A 16,444-nucleotide genomic window follows, 5' to 3' on the forward strand; every position below is an offset into this window, starting at 1 on the left:
TTGCAAAGTCCGTTAAATTCTAATCAACACCTAAATCCTAATAATTTTTTTTTTTCCCTAAAAAAAGAAGAAGGGTATTTTAAAAATTTTAACAAAATTTAATAAAAAATTATAAAGAATGGTTGAAATTGAAAAATTAATACCTTAAATTGACATTTTTTTAAAATTTAAGAATTTTTTTCAAAAGTTATAAAAGTTCAAGAGTTATAAGTGAAGTTCTCCCAAAAATCTATTTCTTTTCTCAATTTAAAACAACTATTTTTTTTAAAAAGAGAGAGAAAAGCAGCAAAAATAGAGGAAAAAACAAACACAAATAGGCCCTACATACCATTCCGATCAAAAAAGATCACCCTTGTAACCCCCTTTTCCTTGCGCATTGCAAAAAACAAAACAAAACAAACTACTTATCACGACTGCAGTCATTTTTCCCGACTGCAGTCATTTTTCCAAAAGCATAAAATTGAACATGAGCTTATATAGATTGAGGGATTTAAAACTACTTATCACGGAATTAGCACACAATAACATTCAATAACAAAAAGTTACCTAGATAAGGTAGAAGGCCAACAAGCCATACTTTTACATCTTCCAAAAAAATAGAAAAGGAATTTAATGGCTTTTTTCTAGAGTAAAAACGCGAGAAAGGCTCATTCCAAAACGTCCAAAATGGCCCTACCTATTTTAGGGAAGGAATCATACCATTCCAAAACAATTTTACAATTTTGTGGCCCTGCAGGGAGCTCCATCAATTGTTCACAAATCTTGTCTTGCAGATCTAAGCTCCTTTCATAATCACTCATTAAGAGAAATATAACTATTGTCTCCAAGACAATAGCCTTGTTGAGCAAAATCTTTAAAGAAGAAAGAAACTTCTTATCCACACAAAAACTATCGAGTCCAATCCACTTGAGATGGGACAAGAAACATGGAGGAACTAGGTCCAATATCTTATCATCTTCCTCACAATTTGACGACAAAGTGATCCCCTAAATGATCATTTCAAAATAAATGTATAAGCAACAATAAGATGGAACAGATGCAAGATAGTAAACATTGAAGTTAAGGCGAGGTTACCCCCAAAAATTGCAATCTCTCAAGACAAGGAGATCTTTGCAAAATCGTCGATAGCGTTGCACTGTCAAGATCTATTAAGCAACAATGGAATACCAATTCCTTCAGGTTATTGAACATAGGTATATGAGGTAGGAGTTCTTCCGCATTTATCAAAACCTAAGCACAGGATAAACCAATGCATCATAATTAAAATGCTTCTAGGAACAAAACAAATAAAAATGACAAACATGCTATAAAAGCATGCTAGGATTATGATGGAGCATGACTAATAATAATGAGACGAGCAACGAGAATAATAAGATAGAATTAAACAAAAACCTAATCACTAACGATGTAGGATTCAGTAGTAAGAGACTGGATGGGATGGTATGGGGTTAAGACTTAGGTTCAAGTCTTACCAAGCAAAAGAAGAAGGCAGAAGAATTTTATGTTTAATATCAATAATATATAGCATAAGAGTAGAAGTATAGACAACATATGGAAGCTTTCATCATTCAAAAAGGAACATCAGAGTAGAACTTATCCAATGGTTTTCCAAATGCTATACAGATACTAACCCCATTTGATTGTATTACTTTCTAAAAGAAATAATTTATGAATTGCATACACTCTCCTTTGATATCTTTATCAAGTCAAGTATTATTTGATTATATTTTAGCTTTGCCCATGATTTTGTGAGCATCATAAATAATTACCAAAATAAAAAGGAGAATTCTCGTCACTAAAGCAATTAATTTGACAAACAAATGGTTAATCACCAAACTACAACCTTCTTTGAAATTGAAGAGAAACCAAAATCTATAACATAATTGTTCTTTGAAGTTGGCAAAGAATGACAGGATCTTTAATTGGAGTTTCAGTTGTTACAAGGGAGCGAAACACCTTGGAAAATATTTCAAGTGAGATCATAATACATGTTGGGAGACCACTGCGAACTAAAAGTTAAAATTAATTGAAAATTTTGTCAATTGATATCATGATACGCATGTTGGGGAGACCACCGTAACCTAACAATTCAAACTAATTGATTAAGATCTCATAAAGTTATATCAATTACTCACTATTATTGGTACCACTCAATGTAGGATTTCATCACATGTGGAAACTCTAGTTAATCGTTGTCTGACATGTGAATGTCTACTAGAATGACTATGCTCCCCCTTGAGTGGAGGCCTTTTCCAATCCATTTACTAAGTGCCAAGCATTACAGTGAGAACCAAGCGACTTGATAAACCCTCATAGACAGGAATAATAATTTATTAGAAAGAAAAGTTCACGTACACGAAAAGTATACAAGAGAAGCAACTCTCATACATAGTGTTTTGCAAGCAAAAGTTAAAAAGATATTGAATATTATCAAATTGGTTGTCAATTATTGATGAAATGATTTCAGACTTAAGTTTAATCTGCATTATAATTTATTCATCCGGGGTCAAGACTCTTTATGAGTCATGACATTTCCCCATCCACAAGAATGCTCGCGTAACATTTGTCACAACTTAAATAGCATGAAAACATAGAATGGTAACTTTCCTTTATACGACATTAGCTTTACCCTTTGAAAACTTACGACTAAATAATACCACATTTATGCAAGCAATGCAAAGGAGGGTATAATTTTTCCACCATTATGTTGATATGCTACATTATGTTTTGAATTTACAAAGAGAGAAGAGGGCGTACCTCAACCACGTCAGAGGAAAGTCTAAGGGATTTTACATTGGAGAGCCCTACAAGAAGCTTATACATGCCATGAATAATTTCGTCCGGTATATAATCATGGTTTGATACATATTCATAGTCAGTATCAAGCTCTCCTTTTTCCAGTGAGAATGACTCATATAAGCAATAGTCACCACACATAAGACCCATGTAATAAAATTCTTTGAGACTATCTCCGACAATCATAACCTAACAAACATCTTTATAATTCCAAAAATCATCATCTGGGATCTCTGTTTCCCATATGTGCAAAGAATATAGCTTGGGAGCAGAAATACACACAGACTTAAGATCCCCCCAGCTACAACCGAATAATACCAACTCCTCAAGGACTGGCAGACCAGAGAAAAGCTGCTGGGTCAAGTACTCATCCGAAAATGTAACATTTCGAATAGTCAAGATCTTTAGATTTGAGAAGCAAATTGTAGTGGGAAGCTTGAGGATATAGGGCATTTCAAGCTTTAAACTTGTCAGTGTCTTACAAGTAAACAAGCAATTAGGCAGTGAAAATACTCCTTCGAATTTGTCAAGCTCAATACACAACTATTGAACATTATGTCTTACTACAGCAGATATCCATGTATTAACACGAGATGAATCACATAGCACATCACAACGGAGAGTGAATCGTTTTATATCAGAGGAATAACGAAGACAAAACGCCCTATCCACAAAATCCATCAAAAGCGTTCTCTTGGCAGGTAAGGATTGTTCAAAAACTAGATTGGGAACAGAAGCCCACAGGTAATCCCACCTTTTAGAGAGTACGCTTGTCCTAACAACATCCTTTGTTGGAAGAAAGGAAAGGATGTGTAGAAGAATCTCCTCAGGTAAGTTACTTAAGCATTTGCTGTTCCCATCAATGTCCTCTTCTTCATTCAGTTCCTACTTCTTTTGGGGATTTTGATTAAGTGAATTTGCCTCCATAATTCAGATGGCTCCCCTAATACATCCAATACATTTGTCTATAAAAAGCTATTTCAGCTAAACACAGTTTATAAGCTGAGAGCATTACAATCAAGAGCCAATGCTAAATTTTTGCTGTTTCAGAATCTTGACCAGATTGACAGATCCTTATAGAAAACACCCCATTATTTACTTCTTGATTTGTCTCAGCCTTTCTTATTCACATTTCTAACATTAAACAAAATCAAGAAAGGAACAGAAATTCTAAAGCATGCACTTCATGCCTTTGAGAAAATTTTAAGCAATCAAAATTACTTTCATGCCGGCACAAAAAAACCTTTAGGTTTTCAAAAGGAACTCCAACATAAAATTCTTTAAAGGAACTCCAACATTATTTCTATTGAGTAATTCAGATATTGTTATACGTGAAGTTACCCTAAAAACTAAGTACTAGGAATGCAATAAAAGCACATAAGAATAGTGGTTAAGGATCATAAAAACAAAGGGTTCCATGATTACCGCTCAGACCACTGGCGGGAACTAAACGACGGCGTTTCTCGCGGGTAACTGCTGTGTTTTTGTGTAAAATGGAAGGAGGGTCTCTGGGCAAGGGAGGAAGGGGAGTAGACGATGAAGGTTTGGGGTGTTTGCTATTGGGTGTAAGGACGGATGAGAATGCAGTTTCAGAGAATATTGGAAGGTTGAGATTGAATGTTCAAGAAGCTACAAAATTCATGGGTGACACGTGTAACACATCGGTTCGGTGTTTTTATAGTGAGTGAGCACAGGGAAGTGGAAGCTGCTTTGGAAGGAACGCACGTCAGGGTCCGTGTGGTTTTCCACCTAAATTTGCAGTTACATTTGCCGCGGAACAAGCAACTTTTCAGGGCATGTTTGGTTAACAAATAACAAGTATTTTTTAAATCCGTTTTTTAGGATTTAAATTCTAATCAAATTTTATCTAATTTATTTTAATTTTGTTTAAACCATTCAAACATAATTTTAAAAAACAAATTCTCTGTATTCACAATTTAAAATATTTTTCAAAATATTCACACCCAAATGAGCTCTTACATATATATATATAGAGAGAGAGAGAAAAAATGTATATATCCGGCTCTTTAAGTTACTACTTTACACGAGGGATGTCAAAATTTGTTGGTGTACTGAATTCGAATTTATTTAGTTAACTCGCCACCCATTAAAGTTGACTTAAACCCGACACAATTAATTAAATGAGTTGATACCCTAAATTCGAATGACATGTTTCTGAGCCGAGCAACTAGGTACGACACAATTGATCAGAAAAGCTCAAAAATCTTGTGTTTTCTTTTTCATTAGTTTTTGTGTTTATGCTTATGTGTCATTCTTTTATTAGATGGCAAAAAAAAAAACCCCGTATTGTGGCATATCCTTATAAAAATTATTCTGATTTGTTTGTACCAGATGAGAATGTATTATTACTAGTAATGAGATTATAAAACATTCGAAATAAAGCAAGTTATAACCCCGACTCCTGGGAACCAAAAATAAATAAAAAATCAAGCATAAGGTTATAAATTGAGGGATTTAAAACTAATTATCACGAAATTAGCACAAACCAAATTTGCACACAAACATCACATAGCAGCAAGTTCCTAGGTAAGGTAGAAAGCCAGCTAGCAATACTTTTACATCTTCCAAAATACATTAATTTAATCCCTTTTTTTTTTAGAGCAAAAGCTCATAAAAAGACTATTTTGCAATTTTTTGACCCTCTAGATAGCTCTATCAACTGTTTGTATTGGTTCTCTTGCTTCTCTAGGTTCCATGTAAAATGATCTTGCTCCTCTACGTACATTGCAAAATATTCTTTGCAAGTTATAACCATTTCTTTCAAGACAACAGAATTCTTGAGCAAAATCTTTACTGCAGAAAGCTCCTCCTTCGATCCATGATACCTACCAACTTTAATCCGGTTGAGGTGTGACAAGAAACATGAAGGCACTGAGTCAAATATCCAATCATCTTGTTCACAATTTGAGGAGAGACGGATACCCTATATGATCATTTCAAAATGAATGTTTTAACCATTATTGAAAATCAGCAATAAAATAGAACATATACAAGATAGAAGACAATGAAGATCAGGTGAGTTTACCCCCCAAAATTCCAGATTCTGAAGACAAGGAGATCCTTGCAGCAAATTCAGTACTGCTTCACAGTCAAGATCTACTGACGAATAGAAGAATACCAGTTCCACCAAGTTATTGTACAGAGGCATATGGGGTGGGACTTTTGTTGCATATTTTAGAATCTAAACACAGGATAAAGAAATGAATCATAATTAAAATACTTAAAAAAGCATGCTGGGTTTAACACAACCTCATTTTCAGCTTTCTCTATTTAAAATTTTTGGCAATAATCACCAATGTAGTATTGGAAGGTTTCTCAAGTGAGATCATGACACACATGTTGGAAGACCACCTTAACCTAAAAGTTTAAACTAATTGATTAAGATCTAATAATGTTATATTAATTACTCACTCTAATATTAATTATTTCAGACTTGAATTTAATCTGCATTATAATTGATTCTTGAGGTGTCAAGACTCTCTGTATCATGACATTTCCCCATCCAGAAGAACGCTTGTGAAACATCTGTCAAAACTTAAATAGCATGAACATAGAATTGTTACACTTTCCAATTTTACCACTAAATCCTACCACATTTATGGAAGCAATGCAAAGGGGGGCTTAATTTTTTTCCACCATTACGTTGATATGTTACAGTAAAATTTGGATTTACAAAGGGAGAAGTAGGCATACCTCAGAGGAAATTCTCAGGGATTCTACGTTGGAGAACTGTGTAAGAAGCTTCTTATACCTGTTATGAGTAATTTGATCTGATTTTCTATTAGCTTTGATATCAATATGTGCCATTTTCATTTTGACTGGCTCATAAAAGCCATATTTGCTGAACATTAAACCCTTGTAATAAAATTCTTTGAGACTGTTTCCTAAAATAATAACCATACAATCATCCCCATAACTTTCCTCGAATTCACGTATGCTCAGAGAATGAAGCTTGGGAAGATAAATACCCACTACTTTGAGATCCCCCCAGCTGCAACCATATAATTCCAACTTCTCAAGGACTGTTAGAGCAGAAAAAAAACGATAGATTAAGTGCTCATCTGAAAACGTTACACTTTTCATAGCCAAGATCTTTAGATTTGAGAAGCAAATCGTGGTGGGAAGCTTGAGGATATAGGGCATATCAAGACGTAAGCTTGTGAGAGTCTTACAAGTAAACAAGCAATGAGGCAGTGAAGATTCTCCCTTGAACTTGACAAGCTGAATATACAACTCTTCAACATTATGCCTTATTACATCAGAGATCCACGCATTAACACGAGATGCATCACTTAGCACATCAAAACGGACAGTGAATCGTTTTAGAACAGGGGAGTCACGAAGACAAAGAACCCTATCCACAAAATTCATAAAAAGCGTTCTCTTACGCTTTCTCTCAGCGGGCGACAATCGTAACAAGTCAAAATCTAGATTAGGAATTGAAGTCCATAGGTACTCCCACCTTTTACAAAGAACGCTAGTCTTAACAGCACCTTTTGTTGGAAGAAAGGAAATGATGTGTCGAAGAATCTCCTCAGGTAAGTTTCCTAAGCATTTTCTGTTCCCATCTATGTCATCTTCTTCATTCAGTTTCTGCTTCTTTTGGGGTTTTTGAATAACACAAGTTGTCTCCATAACTCAGACGTTTCCCCTGACACACCCAATACTTTGTCAGATACATTAACGTCTGTAAAAGGCTATAGTCCTGTAATGTAAACTTTGTGTAAACACATTAACACTGATGCTCCGTTTGTTTCGGCGTAAAATAATTTCTGGAAAATAATTTCGGCATTTTCTGGTGTTTGGTTGGGGCGAAAATAACAGTCAACGAAAATCATTTTTGGTTTAACCGTAAAAGCTTCTTTAATTTTCGGAAAACGATTTACGATTTTTAAAACCGTAAATCGTTTTTCGAAATTAAGCTCTTCGTCCTTACACGCATGTTTGATATCCGATCGTTAAAATTTAGCAATTGTCGGTCATCGGGATTCAGTTGGCGCCGGAGTCCGACAACATACAGTCGCCGGAAACTTGCCGGTGCCGGAATCAGGCCACCGGAATTATGCCGGTACCGGAATCCGGCACCGGCGGACCAAATTCCGGCCGGGATATTGCCGGATTCCGCCCAATCCGGTCGGATCTGAACGGATCCGGGTATTGATCCGGCCGGGGTCCGGGTCCAGATCCGGCTATTGATCCGGCCGGATCTGGCCAAAACGGCCGAGATCCGGCCAGATCTTGACGGATCCGGCCGGATCCGGAAGATTCCGGCCTGAATCCGGCCATTTTAGCCGGATTCGGTCAAACTTTCTCGCCGGAATCCGGCAACGGCGACGGTGACTATTACCAAACTCTTATTTTTGCCTTTCGTAATTTTTTCGTGCGAATCAAATACGAAAAAATATTTTCGAGAAAATCATTTTTTCTGAAAATGATTTCGTCGTAATCATTTTACATTTCCGTCAAAACAAACAGAGCATGGAATACAAAGTTAGAAATATTCAGCTAAACACATGAGCAAATGCAAAATTTTCGCTATTACTTAAGGATGATAAAGACAAAGGTTGGATGATTACCACTCATGCAACTGGCGGAAACTAAACATTGGCGTTTCTCGTAGATGGATTGGTGTTTGGGTTGGAGGGCGATTAGAGAGAGCCACAAAGGGAACGTGTTTTATAGGTCTGTTTTTGAGTGGTGGAAGGGGGTCTCTGGTTCTTGGGAACCGGCGGGGAAGCGGAGCAGACGAGGAAGTTTTGGGGTTTTCGCTATTAGGTGTGAGGGCGGCTGAGATTGATTGAGGTTTCAGAAATTGAGAGGTTGAGATTCAAAGCCCAAGAAGGTAGAACCTCATGGGTGACGCGTGGAACGCATTGGTTTGGCGGGTTTAACGTGAGTGTGGCAATCAAACGCATGGGGAAGTGTATGAGCTGCTTTGGAAGGAAAGCCTTTGGTTCGTGTGGAGTCGTCATTTGCAGTTGTTGATGGCAATGATGGGACAACCATTGATGGAGTGGTCAGGGTTTGGAGAAAAAAGATCAGGTAATTTAATTAAGGGTTTAATACCTTAGTAAGTTTTAATAACTTTATTCTTTGGTACTTGAGTTATAATTTGCATCACAAATAGTACATCAGTTTTGAAAAAAAATTAAATTAGTACCTCAGTTAAATTTTTAATCCAAAAACTAACGGTCCACCACGTCATTGCCATTTAGCACCACTAGGAACACGATACCTGTCCCTTGCGACATGTCAGAACCCACGTAATTGCCAAATCACCCAAACAATTTGTAATTTTTTTTTTTTATTTTTTTTAACTTTTTTTTGGGTGATTTGGCAATTATGTGGGCGTTGACATGTCGCAAGGGACAGGTGTCGTGTTCTTAGTGGTGCTAAGTGGCAGACCGTTAGTTTTTGAACGGAAAACTTGACTGAGGTATCAATTCCATCCTTTCCTAAAATTGAGGTACCATCTGTGATGTAAATTGAAACTCAAGAATTAAAATGTAAAATTTTCAAAACTCAAGTATCGATAAACTATTTAACCCTTTAAATAGTTGCGATGTTATTATATGATCAGTAATTTAAAAGTTGAGAACTTCAGTAAAGTATCGAGCTCTCGTTCTATGTATTTAATCTTTAAAATATCTTAAATTAAGGTATTTAATTTTTAAAATGTCTTAATAATAGATATTTTTATAAGATTTATTATTAAATTCTACTAAAATTTTCAAAATACCTTTTTTTTTAAAAAAAAAAAAAAATTATTAAGATTTAGATGTTGGTTTGGATTTAATGGAATTTGGAAAAATACCATTGCCAAAATCTTTAAAAAAATTTATAACTTTTTTTTTTAAAAAAAATAAACACATGGGTATTTTAAAATTTTTGACAAGATTTAACGGTAAATCCTAATAGAGTACCTGTTATTAAGATGTTTTGAATATTAAATATCTTAATTTGAAACGTTTTGAAATTCAGATACCAAGTAAAAAAAGGCGATAGTTCGACACCCTTAAATGAAGTTACGCCTAAAATTTTTTTTCTTTTTCTTTTAATTTTATTTTTGTATAAAAAATTGGTAAGTATATCATTTAAATCGTGGACTTATATGTAAGTCTCACAAATTGATTGATAAATTTATAAGATGTATGTATATGCTGTCGTATCTAAAAAATAATTATTAAGAATTAAGAAAATTTACATTTTAAAATATCTCTAGAATTCTGGAGTTTTTTTTTTTTTTAAGTGAATTCTAGAGAATTTTAACCTGTAATAAAAACATAAACAGACGATTAGCGACATTAAGGCCTACTTTTTGACCCTTTTTAAACTCTTTTTTTTTTCTTTTTTTTTTTTTTTTCCTCATAATTTCTTTAAAACAATTTTATTTTACTTTTTTTCTTAAAAAAGAAAAAGAAAAAAGCTTTCATCTTCTCTGCTCTATTTTTCATGGCATTAATCGACTTGAAGAGATGTATGTACCATGGGGACAAAAATTAGCTACAAATCAGGTAATAAGCCAACAAGTGACAAGTATCCTAAAACACATGAGATACACATATGACTTTTAATGAGCTTTAACAGTATTAACTTCTCTTCCTTTTTTTTAGACTAATTTGAAATCTAAAAATCATTCTTGGTGATTCCATGCTTCACTTTGGAATCATGTCTTCTACGGAAAATTCAAGGCTTACATTATTAAGTGTTGCTTACTATCTCCAAACCTTAAAGATGAATACCGGATCACCAAGAATGACATTAGGGAGGAAATAATGAGGCCTCTATCATTATCGTCTAAAAGGGGTAACATTCTCAACAACCTCTCTAAAACTCACTTTTAACCAAAATTTGGAGAAATTTTACAAAAAAACTTCATACATTAAGCTCTCTATTCCTCTCTCCATTTTAAAACTTGTCAGACACCAAGCCAAATATGGAGAACAAAATCCATTCTCTATGAAGTGATTATTCTAAAACCAATAAAAAAAAATTAATATTTAGTTAAAGTAAAGAATTATTTAGAGAGTTTATTATGTGATGTTTGGGAAATGACTAACCAGCAGCAGATTAACTAACGGGGAACAAAACAGAGTAATTTACGTGATTGGCTTGCCATTGAAAATCTTAGGTCCTGCTTCAATTTTCTTCACCACGTACAATCAAATGGAATGGAGAGAATTAAGACCAAAAATGAAATAAAAAGCAAATACTGAAGTAACTGTACACATAAAATTGAACACAAGCTTATAGTTTGGAGGATTCAAAACTAATTATCACAAATGAACATTACATAACAGCAAGTTACCTAGGTAGGGTAGAAGGGCAATAAGCCATACTTTCCCATCTTCCAAAAAACAGGAATTATTAGCTTTTCAGAGAGTAAAGGCTAAATTAGGGCTCATATCAAAGCGAGATTACAATTTTGTGACCCTTTAGGCAGCTCTAACAACTGTTTACAAACTTCTTGCTTCTCTAATTCCTTTGCAAAATGGTTTAAAGATATAACTATGTTGTCCAAGACCACTGCATTTTTTAGCAAATTTTTTACAGCAGAAAGCTCATTCTTATATCCAGAATAACTATCTATTTCAATGCTCTTGAGATGTGAAAAGAAACATGGAGGCACTGGATCCAGTATCATATCATCTTTCTCATGACCGGAGAATAGATTGACCTGCCAAAATTTCATTTCAAATTAAATGTTTTAGCCAACATGGTATACTTGTAACATAAAGGAAAGATTGCAATGGCAAATATTGTAGGAAGTTACCTCAAAAAATTTCAAAGTTTCAAGACACACAGAATTTTGCAATATCTTCAATAGTGCTGCACAGGCCAGATTTATTGACCCCAATTCCAAATATATCAGGCTATTGAAGATGGGCATCCTATGTAGGAGTTCTGGTGCATATTTTAGAACCTAAGAACAGGATAAAGCCAGCATCAATGCATCATAATTAAGAGACTTCAAAGGGGCAAAGCAAATAAAAATGACAAACGCATAATAAAAGCATGCCGGTATAGTAGTGAAACAACAAGCAGAATAACTTGGAATTAAAGACAAATCTAATAAATAATTTCCAGTCATTTTTTAATATAGGTAAAAAGTCACTTGGCTTTGGCTCAAGTTGTTAGAGATTTGATGGGGTCAGGTAAGACATAGCTTCAAGTTTGACCAAGCAACAAGAAGAAGAATTTGGCTATCAATGACACAAAGCCTACATTAGAACATAGACAATAAACAAAATCTCTCACCATTCAAATAGAAACCATGAGCAGAACTTATCATAAGATTTTCCCATTCTGATACAAAAACTAACCCATTTAGTCACATTACTTAGTAAAAGAAAAAATAGGAGCAAATGTATGAGTAGTGTAGACAGTGGCTCGTTAGCAAAAGCTAAATGGTTCTGAATATGATGAAATTGTTTGTCAATTGTTGCTCAAATGATTTTAAATTTATGTGAGTTTAGTCTGAATTTTAACTGGTTGTTTCTTTGCGTAGTAATATTTCCTCATCCATGAGAATGTTCTTCTAACATGTGTCACAACTCAACGAGCATGAAAGCATAAATGGTAGCTTTCATTTATATCAGATTAGCTTCACCCTTTAGTTTGTTACCCTTTCCAATTTTACCATTAAATGATATCACGTTTCCACCACTATGTTGATACAGTACATTAAATACACAAAATATAATGAGAGAAGCAAACGTACCTCAACTGCAGAACAGTACAGTCTTAGGTCTTTTACATTAGGGAGCCCTGTAAGAACCTTAAACATGCGGTAAGAAACTTGTCTTGCTCTCTTATCAGAGTAACTAACATCAATTTCTGCCCTTTCTACTGAGAACGAGTTATATAACCAATATTCATTGAAGAATTCACCAGTGTAAAAAAATTCTTTGAGACTAGCTCCAAAAACAGTGACCTGACAACCATCAGAATCACTCTGACTCAGAATATCAGCTTCTCTTATGACTAGAGAATGAAGCTTGGGGGCACAAATACTCAGAACTTTAAGACACCCCCATCTGCATTCTTCTAAAAACAACATCTCAAGGACAGGCAGACCGGAAAAAAACTGCTGGGTTGTGTAATCATCCGAAAATGTAACACTTTGGATACTCAAGACCTTTAGATTTGAGAAACAGATTATAGGAGGAACTTTGAGGATACACGGCATATCAAGGAAAAAGCTTTCCAGTGTCTCACAAGTAAACACGCAACGAGGCAATGAAAATTGTCCTCTCAACTTCGAAAGACAGATACACAAAGATTGAACATTATGCCTTACTGCAGCAGTTATCCATGACTTAACCCGAGATGCATCACCTTGCACGTCACAATGGAGAGTGAATTCTTTTATATCAGAGTCATCCCGAAGACAAATCACTCTTTCCACAAAATTCATGAGAAGTGTTCTCTTAGCAGGCAAGGTTTTCCAAAAACATAGAATGGGATTAGAAGTCCAAAGGGATTTCCACCTTTTAGAAACTACACTTGTCCTGACAGCATCTTTTATGGGAAGAAAGGAAATAATGTGTCGAAGAACCGCGTCGGGTAAGTTACCAATGCATTTGCTGTTCCCATCAATACCTTGTTCTTCACTCAGTTTCTGCCTTTTGGGTTTATCGATAAGAGAATTTTCCTCCATATTCAGACGGTTACCCTATATACCCAATACTTCGTCAGAAAACTTTGTAGAACCGCAGTGTTCGGCAGAATAACGGGAAAATTTCCAGCTATAAACAAGAACTATTACAAAATTAAAATCTGAGTGGTTCAGCCTTTGTAATTTGGGAAGATCAAATTACAAAGCGTGTGGGAGGGAAAATTTGAAAAACAGATAACGAAGACTGAGATCTTAAAGAATGTAGAACGATGATAAAAACAAAGGCTGGATACTTACCGCTCAAGCCACCGGCGGGAACAAAACGACGGCGCTTCTCGTGGGTGGATTGGTGTTTTGGGTTTGAGCCTTTGAGGGAAGAAGGGAGGGCATTTGATTTAATGGAGGGAAAGTGTATTTGCTGCTGCTGATGTGACTGATGATGGGGCAACACGATGGAATGATGGATGCATTAAAACGTCGGGGTTTTGGAGAAAAAAAAATAAAAATAACAAAAAAGATTTTAGGGGTCGTTTGGTGGACAGGAATAGATCAGAAATGGAACACTATTTCATAGTTTGATTTTTACAAATATTCATTTCTTAGGAATAAGTTATTTTAAAAAATATATATTACAAATTTTTTTTTTTTTTTTTTTTTTTTTGACCTAAATCGCTGCCAAATATAATTAAAACTTTTTTAAAAAAAAATTAAAAAAAACCTGTCCTATGAGGCGTTATGCAACTGCTTAAATCACCTAGTAAAGTAGCCGACCTTGATCTCAATTTCAAGTGAAATGAAAATGAATTATTTTACAGATAATATTTTATTTTGTTATATCTAATAAGATTCTTTCAATGTATCAATTTTTAGTCAAATAAAATACATGGTGTTACATTATTTAAAACATTTTAAACGATATAACAATATATTTATCATGTAGAAACATATATAATATTAACTATAAAACAGAGGATCATATTCCTGACCGAATAATGCTACATGCTACACTTCATCAAATTAAAATAAAGCGACAATGCTTATAAGCTCTTTTATAATTTGATTAGCCATTATTAAAATAATAATAATAAATTAATAATAGATGAATACTATCATATCAACGTGATGAAATAAAGAGCTATTCTTGATCTCATACGAAACATGATCAGAACATTGCACATGTTCTTTTTTTGTTTGGTAAGTAGTTGTGTTGTGGAATATTTATTTGAATAGTAGTAAGAAGTGATTGATGTGATATAAAATTTAAGAATGTTTTATAGAAAAGTAAAAAAGTTTTGTTTTGTAGTGAATTTTTTTATTTGAATAATAATAAAAAATAATTGATGTGATATAAAAAGTATAAAAAACTTAGAATGTTTTTAATTTAATGAGCAAAAAGACAATTATGGGTAATTGGCAATGGCTTGCCAAACAGACCCATTAAAAGCACGATGCTGATAAATTGGCGGACATGAGTAACGAGTACAAATGCTGTGCCTCCTAACCACCATCCAGGAAACTTTGGATCCATGACCTATCTACCAAAATATATGGAAATAAGATTCACTACGACATGGTGGGAGTAACCTTACACAAATTAAAGAAAATATCATTATTGATATTATGATATATCGAGCGGATACAAAATGGTATAAAAGATTAAATCAAATCCAAATTTAATATATTTGATTTTATTATAATCAATTACAATAAATGCTGAAATCAAATTCCATCAAATTAATCTCACCATATATTTCACAAGATTCATTAACTCTGAGACAAAGTGCCCACTGGGTTGTATACACAAATTAGCGAGGATGTTCTCAAAGAATTAAGTAGACACTTTACATTTTCTATTAAAAAAAAAATGTTCTATTTCTCCTCCCCTTTAAAACTTGCAGGCAGATGAAGGCCTCACAAGGAGCATGATTATCGAGAGAGAGAGAGAGAGAGAGAGGGGAGATTCTCTCTCTAAAAGAAAGAGAGTCAAAGGTCTCGCATGCCTTTGACTATAGAGAAACATTATTTTTCTATCTCCTATCATTTTTTGTTTTTTGTTTTTTTTAATTTAAATCTACCATGGGATATGTATAACCTATGTGGATGACTCATTATCTGGTTTATTATTGGTTATGATATTGACTCAAATCTATCTTTTGGCATTAGTGCGAGGTATTGTTTAAAGACCAAGGTTAATGGTTGGTCTCATTTTAGCCATTTGTTGGCTTTTATTTTGACAATTTGTTGGCACAATTTTATGGATCAGGATCCTCTCAAATTCGGGCAGGTGACTATGAGAAATAATTTATGGAATCCACTTAATCAAATAAAAATTAGACTGCCAAACTTCGATCATGTGGGTCGCATAAATTGTCTCTTACAATTATCTGCTCGAATTCTCCCAAATTCGAACAGATAATTTAAGAGGATCCTAATCCCAATTTGATGGCTTTTGTGGTATAGTTTGAAGACCCAGACTTATTTAATACCTATAGCTTGCCTCATTTTAAGCCGTTTATTGGCTTTTATTTTAGCTCATAATTGACTCTCTTTTACCTTGTTATTATTTAAGGCGCATCTTTAGTCACCACCGCAGACCTCTACCATCTCTAACCAAAAAAAAGAAGAAAAAAGTTAAAAAGAAAAAGAAAGGGAGAGTGGAAGAAAAATCAAACTACGGCTTCAAGAAATTTCACATTGAATTTGAGAGAGGAGATGGTGTTAGAATATATTGAAAAATTAGATGGAACTTTGGGATTTGAATACATTAAAGGACAAATTTTTTTTACAACCTACATGTAAAATTTGACATATGTCTATTGGCATGTGAGAAGCACATGTTATTTAAATAACATGTGCTTCTCACATGCTTTTTTAATAGCATTAATAAAAAAATATGAGATTCTCACATGCTTAAAATGACATGTCTTTTTTATATGTGAGTTGTAAGAAATTTGTGTCCTACATTAAATTATAATTTGATATCTCATACAATTTTGTATTATCTATTAC

At 34.1% G+C, this 16,444-nt stretch overlaps 3 protein-coding genes and 1 pseudogene across 4 annotated transcripts; all 4 read right to left on the reverse strand.

Annotated features, from left to right (window-relative positions):
- Positions 1-455: 455 nt before the first annotated feature.
- Positions 456-4,023, reverse strand: LOC133868236 (F-box/FBD/LRR-repeat protein At5g56420-like; annotated as a pseudogene).
- Positions 648-2,946, reverse strand: LOC133868234 (uncharacterized). Its single transcript, XM_062305052.1, has 3 exons — positions 2,758-2,946; positions 1,075-1,230; positions 648-986 (listed from the first exon to the last, which is right to left on the reverse strand). Exons 1-3 carry the CDS (start codon positions 2,944-2,946, stop codon positions 648-650), a joined length of 684 nt encoding a protein of 227 aa, XP_062161036.1.
- A 1,321-nt stretch (positions 4,024-5,344) lies between the features above and the next one.
- Positions 5,345-8,794, reverse strand: LOC133869424 (F-box/FBD/LRR-repeat protein At5g56420-like). 2 transcript variants are annotated; one of them, XM_062306416.1, is made up of 5 exons: positions 8,394-8,794; positions 6,990-7,468; positions 6,511-6,839; positions 5,843-5,998; positions 5,345-5,740 (listed from the first exon to the last, which is right to left on the reverse strand). In XM_062306416.1, exons 2-5 carry the CDS (start codon positions 7,450-7,452, stop codon positions 5,426-5,428), a joined length of 1,263 nt encoding a protein of 420 aa, XP_062162400.1. In that variant the 5' UTR covers positions 7,453-7,468; positions 8,394-8,794; the 3' UTR covers positions 5,345-5,425. The 2 variants fall into 2 exon arrangements, with proteins under 2 accessions (XP_062162400.1, XP_062162399.1); XM_062306415.1 differs by having other exon boundaries at positions 6,511-7,468.
- A 2,258-nt stretch (positions 8,795-11,052) lies between these two features.
- Positions 11,053-13,869, reverse strand: LOC133869912 (F-box/FBD/LRR-repeat protein At5g56420-like). Its single transcript, XM_062307005.1, has 4 exons — positions 13,733-13,869; positions 12,539-13,565; positions 11,591-11,740; positions 11,053-11,494 (listed from the first exon to the last, which is right to left on the reverse strand). Exons 2-4 carry the CDS (start codon positions 13,475-13,477, stop codon positions 11,219-11,221), a joined length of 1,365 nt encoding a protein of 454 aa, XP_062162989.1. The 5' UTR covers positions 13,478-13,565; positions 13,733-13,869; the 3' UTR covers positions 11,053-11,218.
- Between the last annotated feature and the right edge of the window lie 2,575 nt (positions 13,870-16,444).

Source organism: Alnus glutinosa, chromosome 5 (assembly GCF_958979055.1).
Source record: "Alnus glutinosa chromosome 5, dhAlnGlut1.1, whole genome shotgun sequence".
NCBI lineage: Eukaryota > Viridiplantae > Streptophyta > Magnoliopsida > Fagales > Betulaceae > Alnus > Alnus glutinosa.